Here is an 8,543-nt window from a genome sequence, read left to right as displayed (position 1 = left end):
CTCGCTGAACTAGTTAGCACCACTTAAAATAAATCAGGATTGCATCATCATCAAAGACACACAGATAAACAATTACGCCTACTTCATCTTCATACTGACTAAGCCTGAAAGCAATTAATCCGATTAGCTTTTAACTGAAGACAATGAAATTAAATCAAAAATGATTTTGCCCTTTTGGCTCTGAAATGTGTGTAACAACATGCACTTCCGCTGTAAACATCTGCTTTATTTTTTATTTTCTTTGTATGACAAAGTTCAACACAGGGAATTAATCCAGAAAAGAGCAAAAACATTTCACAGCAGTAGACAGGGAAATCACAGAAGTACTTCCCCTCATAAAATGTTCAAGACTGAGTTTTTTTGTTTAGTTGTGTTGCACAGCTTTTATTTCCAATAGTAAAGATGGGGAAAAAAAAAAAAAAAAAGATAAATGACTGTATCGTTTTTACACTACTAGACTAAATGTAATCCCAATTTTAAGTCCTACAACTTCTCCAAAGCTCATAGCAATTTTTTTGCCAAGTACTGTGCCTTAGGTTCTTTTCGTTACACTAGAAATAGGTTTAAGTATGTTCTTCCTAAATCTTATAACAATAGGTGAATACTAGTAGTGAGGCTGATGGCTCCAGCTCTACCTTTGAAAGTGTCTGTGAAACTCCTTCTGGAGGTTTAGTGGCCATTGTGTGGTTGTCACGGTTCAGAATCTAGCCGTATGCATCAGGCAAGTGCAGGCAACCTTTTCAAAGCTGTATGTTGTGAATACGTATCTAAATTCACCTAAATTCTTGAAGATACAGAAGTAATTTGAAAAATCGTACCTCCTTGGACTAGATCTGCTTTAGAGATACGCCAGAAATGTGTGAAGGAAAAGAAAGGTCGTCCCAGGATAAAAAATAATATAAAGGACTAAAGACATACAAAACAATCAGTGGTTGGCTAATTACATGCCATTTTAAGTAGAGTATTTTAGTGGCCATGTTTAAAAGATTGGCTAATATCAAGTCTATATATTAATATTATTTTTAATACAAAGTCTTAAGATACTGTACAAAATTCCTCCAGATGCCTATCAAAGCATGCTTAATTATAGGATTATTTGCATCTTTGATTGAAGAAAATCTGCAGCAAAAATATGGCTTTAGAAATTGGCTGTAGGGATAAGCCCAGAAAAATAGTACTGTGTCAACTATAGCATGAAAACTAAAGTGAAGGACAGGAAGAATTTCCTTATTTCTGATGAAATTCCTTTCCCTCGTTCACTGCTCCTCCACTGCAACTTGAAGAGCAAAGTTTATGCCTTTGGAATGCTGCAGATTGCTCCTATTTTATTTTATTTTTTCATTTTTCCCCTCTGGGGACAGAATGCATTTTGGGATCTCTTGTTTCCTTGACAAACTGCATGATTTGTTTGCCAGTTCCAGCTTAACATACGCAGTCTATAAGTGCACTGCATTCTTCTGCTCTCTATAAAAGAAAAGTCACTAAAAAGTCTAAGGAAAATGCCAAATTCCCAGGAAATAAAAACTTCTGTGTGTGTGTGTGTGTGTGTGTGTGTGTGTGAAGCTTAATAGCTTTTGAATGAAGTGACATTTTTATTGCTTTGAGGCATACATGTATTGCAATAGGTTTTATTCTTTTGGAAGATGGAAGTGTCAAGAAAGACGTTCTAAAAAAAAAAAAAAAAAAAGATAAAAGTGACGTTACGTCGAATAGAAAATATTTTGCATTTCATTTGTTTAAAAATAAGCTGTTAAAATGCATCATGCAATTGTTCACATGTCAGCCCGGACAAACGAAGCAAAGATGCCGTCTTCTTGAGAAAGTAGGTTCTCAGGAGTATCATATTCTAAAATGTTCCCTCTCTTCATGACGATGACCAGGTCTGCCGTTAGGATGGTGTGGACCCGGTGCTGCCGTAAAGAAAGGCATACAGAAGTTTTCATTAGGATAATTGTCATCAGCAGGCCTCATGCAAGGCATAGCGACTCGCTGAAAGGCTGTCCTTGGAGTATTTGGAGTAGGCCCTTGGTACTGTATTTCTTCCATCTGGAGAGATCTCCAATTACTTTACAGCCTTCTGGCACCACGCCTGAAAATACTTCAGCGTGCACTTCACTTTCGGTCTGCTAATTGCCATTATGGACAGCACAGCTGTCGGAATAAATCCTCCAGCATCCCTGACAAACACCTTCCCCTTTAGGAAACATGGAGGAGAAACATCCAGGGTATGCGTGGAGCGTGGGGTGGCTCAGCGTCCCGCTCTGCTCCTTGATCTCTGGTACCCTGACTGCCTTGCTCTGCATCTATCTTAGGCTGTTTTCCTTCTGTAAATCAATTGGCTCCCTCTAAAATTAAAATTTGTCTGGGCTACAGGCTATAGTTTAGCTCCACAGGCAACAGGAATGAAGCCAGGCTGAGTTTGACTTCCACAGGTATGGACAGGGTGAACTCTAAAAGCGTGATATTTCACTATTAAAGGCTGAAGGTCAGGGATTACTTTATGGAGTAGATTCCTCTAACATTATAGATTGAATGTTAGCTGCCTGTCTAAGCTTTAGATAAAAATGATTAGCACAAATAATCACATAATTAAACAAACCCAGAAACCACACAATAAACACCTTCTTGCACTGTCATTCTCAGAAGCTGCGCAGTGGAAAGGAAGCAGAGTGAAAGGAAACTAAAGAGGTAAAAATAACTACCAAAGAGCCAGAAGTCTCGTGAATAGTGTGGACTGAGAGAGTCTACTTGTGAGTCTTCACCAAAGTGGTGAACAGGCCGTCCTCTTTGAGGAGTAAGTTTGAGGCAGTGTCACATTCAACTAGAAAGCCCTCAGAGAGGACTAGGACAATATTGGCGTCCAAGATGTGAGATACGCGATGCTGGAAAAAAAGAAAAGAAAAACAGGTGGGTGAAGGAAGGATCAGCCACGAATGAAGAGAGGAAGGAAATGCAGGCAACTCTGTGAGCAAAGCTAAATATTAAGGTGTGCCATTTCACTTGAGACACCGACTTTGGAAAGGCAAAGCGAAAGAAAAGTGAGATTTCAGTCAGAAGGACATATTGAAAATTTGAATGGCATGTCACTGAAGAAGAAATGTGCTTACTGGTAGCATCTTCAGCATTTACACATCCAAGAACCTTAGAGCCTACTGTAAATGAGCTAGGTTAAGTGGTTTGCTTGACAGAAACTAGTCACTGACAGACTTGAAACCAGAGTCCAGGAGGCATAACTCTAATCTCTGACCGCAGGACTGGATTCCAGACAAAGCAAGTGAAACAGCTGTTGAAACTTGTATTTATCTCATGGATAAAACATCTGTTTGTTGAATAAGTCTGCTGTCACAAGGTGGAACACTGCGTGTGTGTGTATGTGCGTGTGCATGTACATGTATGGGCACACACACACATACCTGCAGAGATACATGGAACTTTGGGGCACTAGAAATGGCAGGAAAAAAATATCATAAACCCTTACTTGAACAGATATTAATTTTTGAGCAATTCCCACAGATTCCAACTTTTAAAACCTTTACCTTAAACTTTTTATTCTGAAAGGAAAGATAACCCAACTTAAGAAACCCCACCAACAAGCTTTTGAAATCTCAGCTCCTTTTATAAATTTGTGCCATGATTGTAGACACTATCCATGCATAGACTGCAGAGGCAAAGTTCAAAACTAGATTTTGATGCAACTTTCAATAATGATTTAACCCATGGGCCCAGTTTAAATTTTTTGGTGAGAAAGACTTCAAATTTTATTGGAGACAGTGTAGATGGTGAAGTTCTCTGCAAAGTACTTCTTCAGAGCTAAATGGCTTAGTTTGGCTCACGTGCAAGTCAACACTTACTGGAAAATTTCAGGTTGACAGTGTGTGTCTTGACTTGTTCTAATATCTGGGAATATTCTGACCTGGTGTTTTATTTTTTGATAGTTTTAGTTTTCTACAGTGATGTTTAACTGGTGAAAGGCAAGATTAACTGCCGGAGGAATGAGGGAAGAGAGCATTTGCTGGCATCACTACTTACCGCTATCGTTACCACCGTGCGGTCTGCAAAGGCAGTCATCACAACCTTCTGCAAAATGTTTTCCTGTCAAAGGAAAAGGCTTCCTTCAGTTACTCCACCCTTTTACATTTTAATTCGTGTGTATTCAAGCACATAAGAGAGAGGATTGTATTCCGTACTATCTCTGATCTGTGCGCCAGATTCTTAGTAATGAAATGCCACACAGGGGATTTCCTAAAACAATTCATTTTGCCTTTTTTTTCCCCTCACCACAGGCATCAACCCCCAGAACACATCAACAGCAACAACTGAACCCAAACACAGGAGAAAGGCAAAAAAAAAAAAGATGTCATTTTTTTTCTGCCAAAGAGATCTCGTGGCTGACATTTAGGGAAGACGACACCTCCTCTCCTAGTAGATCCATGCATCAATGGTGCCAATTGCTACACTCACTGTGGCCATGTCAATAGATGCTGTGGCTTCATCCATGATGAGGATGCTACTCTTGCGGACGAAGGCTCGGGCCAGACAGAAGAGCTGCCTTTGCCCCACGCTGAAGTTCTCTCCACCTTCTGTTACCATCGCATCTGTAATAAAAAACAGTTTAGTTTGAACATGGCACCACTGAAACACAGTTGGGTCCCAGTGATTTTGAGTGGGCACCGTGATAACTCTGGCTGTGCACTATTCCAGGGCCAAGCAAAATCCCTGTAAAAGCCAATAAGCATCCTCTTGACTGACCACTGTAGAGATACCCAGAGAAGAGAGCAATACATCCTTAAGCAAATAGCTGGCACAAATACTTAACAAATGTGGTAGGCTGCAGGATAATATCTTAGTAATATGAAATACACTTAATCTGGAAGGAAGTATGTGAGTTTCCTTTGTGAACCAGATCTGAAGTGATAAGGAAAATGCTCTCTCAGATTCTGCTGAAGAAGCAGAGGTAAAACTGCTCTTTTTTAACTCTTTGCTGACTAGTCACCCCACTGTGATGCTTGAGGCGCTGCAGGATATTTCTGCAATGAGTGGAAAACCAGAGTACTCTTCAGCTTTTTAGTATGAATATTCTCTCTAGCATAGAGACAGAATATTCATTCGGTGCCTATCAGCTCCTACATGTTGGTTCAGAGTGTAAGATCCCATATACCTGTTTATATATCTGCATGCTCATACATGCATAATTTCATTATGGGCTTATGTTCCCAGACACTTGGTTCAGACATACCAAGGCCTCCTGGCAACGACTTGACCATGTTCTTCAACTGAGCAATCTCCAAAGCTTCCCACAGCCTATCATCAGTGCACTTGCATTCTGGATCCAAATTAAAGCTGCCAAGAAAACCATAACAAGAGTCTTGTTACTGCAATTACAGTTCATTCATATCTTCTGCAAAGGAACTTTTTTGGCATTGTGTATGCCACTTGACTTCCCTCAGGCAGACTGTGTAGACAGATTGGACCGAGCTTAGGAAGGTTCCTTCCCTTTTACACCCCTTTCTGTTCCACAGTGCCCATCACAAACACGCCATGCAATGGCCACCCCCTGATGGCTTACACCTACCGGATGGAGCCACTGAACAATATCGGATCCTGGAGGATAATAGAGAGTCGGGAACGGAGAGTGTGGAGAGGCAATTTGCTGATGTCTATTCCGTCGATCACTATCCTCCCTGTTTAAAATGACATGCAGAAAGACGTGTCAGGGAATTGCACAAAGCAGGTGATCTGCAGGTTAGCAGACAGAAAGAGAAAACAGCTCGTTTGGGCTGGACTCCAGAGGATGAGGCATCGGGGCCTCTGCGATCTCTCAGCCCACAGGGAAGGTGGACGAATGCCTGTAGCAACGCAAGCCAGAGGGAATCCAGCTTATTAGAGACACTGTGCCCTTGCTCTTCTTATTTTGCCCCCCTCCACCTTCCCTTAAAGGAAATATGTGGCATCCCTGCTATATGATTAATGACAGCACCAGAAGGATAGTTTACTATGGGGCAACCTGCGCTTTACAGCCAAACAGTGAGAACAAGAACGACTTATGTACCTGTCCTGTGCCCTTCTCTGTTCCCCTTGACTTCAACAGTTGCAGAAGATATTTAATTGGAGATTGGGCACAATTCCTTTTGCATATTGCATGCATGTATCTGCAATTCATACATCAGGAGCCAAAACTATCCTTCAGGCTCCAGAAGGAATAGGGTGGCATTACGTTTTTAAAAAGAGGCCGATCAGAAAAAGACAAAAAGGATGTCCTACTCCAAGGCATTTTAATACCATTCATGCTGGTTCCTACAGCTCAGTTGCATTTGAGTATTTGGTTGTGAATTAGCCACATACTGTTCTGCTAGCATAAGATTACTGGAAGCCGTCACATTAATCACTCCTTAACCTAGTAGTTCATTCCCTGACAAGAAGCTGCCGCAACAGCTGGGATACTTGGTAAAGTAAGAGGATTTTTCCTTTTCTAGTCACTACTTCAGGTCAATGAGCATATGGATCTCATCTGAAAATCTGATTTATGATGTGCTGGGTGTGGCAACTGCTGATATTCAGCCAAGGGAGATGGGGGAAACGTACAAGAGAAACTGGTTGGCTGCTCTGTAAGTCGAAGAGGGTGAGAAGGGCAGAAGGAATATCTTCCTTTAAATCCTCAAACAAAAGCCAGGAACTACTGACCCCACTGACTTTCCCTGGACACAGAAACTTCCTCTGGGTTATGGGGAAGGGATGGGCCAGGGTATGAGGATATGGTAAGGGGTATTTTCATCAGGGTCACTTCTGCAGTTTCCCTGTGTATTACTTCACTGGGCAGCTGCACTCAGAATTGGAAAATATCTAACATCAAGTTCATCAGTTCTCTTTCCCAAAAGTGAGAACCTAACATGAACCGGGAAACACATTGATATTCAAAGCTCTGCAGGTATGTCTCTTCTGTCATTCCCAATTGTCATGATACTGCATTTTGTAGGTTACTCTATGTGGCCCTATTCTGATGAAAGAGTTAATCTCCACCTAGTTGGAGTACTCTTAGTCTCCCACTTTTATTAGAAGGTCAGAGGAACCAAGATTTCATCCACATGGTGCAAAGTCCTATTGTTTTCAGACTTTCAGAAAGTCTGAATCAGGTCATAAGACTTCAGCATGAGACATCAGCAGTTGCATAAACTTAAGCAATTCCTTTTCTTCATAAATGAGGACATGAGAGAAGGTTAGCAGAAGATGAGGTGGACTAATGAGAGAAAAATTAATATGGCATGCACTGGGAATAGGGGAATTCATTTTTGATGGAAGCCAGTGTGTTCAAGGAAAATAGAGGAGCAGATGAGGAGACCTAAGTGAAGAAGTATATTAGAGAAGAGTTGGGAAACCAGGAAGGTAACGAAGGGTGTCCAAGCAAGACAGAGGAGAAAAGAGAGTTGGTTTGAACAGAAAGCAAGAAAAGGGAAACACTAAAGAATAAAAAAAAGAAGTGAGAGTTGAGGAATAACATGAACACATACAAATACAAAGAAATAACAGAGCCATAAGGAACCAGGATGGACAACATGAATGAAATCTGGCTCCAGTAAAGTTACTCGAAATCTTGTTATGCAACTTTTATGAGAGCCAGGACTCCACCCAGAAGTGGACGAGCATAGAGGCCAAATATGGGTCTGCTGAGAGAGCAAGAGAGAGGGATATGCACAAAGGATAAACAGAGCTTGATTAGAAAATACTTAGGCATTCCCATTGGGAAAAATCAGGGATACAGAAAGAACAGACAGAGAAAAGATAATGAAAGAAGATTAAAGTACAAGGAACCTTAAAGTTGGCCATAAATATAACTATTATTTGTTTGCACTATTTATATATGCAGGAACCCCAGCCATTAATCAGAAACCTATTACCATAGATACATATAGGCACAGAATCACAACAAAAGCAAGTATTGGAGGCATTATTTATCCTCCCACATCCTACTGGGGTTTCCCTACCAAATGTTCCACACACAATGGCTGAATTAGAAACATAGAAATCTTTGAAACAAAACGATGACTTTCCAGTAGGTTTCCATATTCCTGCAACAGCCCACAAGTATTATAAATGCCAGGGTGCATATTGCTGCTGTTTATTCCAATTATCTGGGAGAGTGAAATGCCACAGGAGTGAAAATATAGCAAAATGTTTCCAAAACCTTAAGTCAGTTTCTGCTGTAGTTGTGGGAAACCACAATAAAATAAAAAATAAATATCAAGGGAATGGACTTGTTAAATTCTAGTTTCTATTCTGCTAACATTTTGACAGCTATCATAAGTTAATGCAGTTATTCTTTAGGGAGAAATTTAGAGGCTCCAGAGAGTTGCATATTTTTTCCTCCTATCTCAAAAATGGCATACTATTTTGTCAGAACGTCCTCAAAAAAAAAAAAAAAAAAAATTTGGAAGTATAATCTGTGCGTAACATTTCCTGGAAGAACCAAGTGCTCCTCACAGTAGGACACTTTGTACTTTGAAGGATCAGGCATAACAAGCCCCATTCTAATCAAGTAACTTCTGAGC

The 8,543-nt window shown here is 40.5% G+C and overlaps 1 protein-coding gene across 14 annotated transcripts in view; it reads right to left on the bottom strand.

Moving 5' to 3' along the window:
- Positions 1-205: 205 nt before the first annotated feature.
- ABCC9 (ATP binding cassette subfamily C member 9) overlaps positions 206-8,543 on the bottom strand; it is an 81,585-nt gene continuing 73,247 nt past the window's right edge. For 11 of the 14 annotated variants that reach the window (XM_014959556.1, XM_014959555.1, XM_014959557.1 and 8 more), the window contains 5 exons: positions 5,573-5,681; positions 5,237-5,340; positions 4,462-4,595; positions 4,030-4,092; positions 206-1,910 (listed from right to left, as the gene is read on the bottom strand). In XM_014959556.1, coding sequence (XP_014815042.1) covers positions 1,773-1,910; positions 4,030-4,092; positions 4,462-4,595; positions 5,237-5,340; positions 5,573-5,681 — 548 coding nt within the window. In that variant the 3' untranslated portion in view covers positions 206-1,772. Of the gene's footprint in view, positions 1,911-2,702; positions 2,883-4,029; positions 4,093-4,461; positions 4,596-5,236; positions 5,341-5,572; positions 5,682-8,543 lie in introns of all 14 variants that reach the window. The other 3 variants (XM_014959560.1, XM_014959567.1, XM_014959568.1) reach the window with 1 other exon arrangement.

The sequence above is a fragment of the Calidris pugnax genome, unplaced genomic scaffold, assembly GCF_001431845.1.
Source record: "Calidris pugnax isolate Ruff unplaced genomic scaffold, ASM143184v1 scaffold316, whole genome shotgun sequence".
Lineage (NCBI taxonomy): Eukaryota > Metazoa > Chordata > Aves > Charadriiformes > Scolopacidae > Calidris > Calidris pugnax.
The sequence above is the reverse complement of the archived record's forward strand: the minus strand, read 5'-3'. Positions and strand labels throughout refer to the sequence as shown.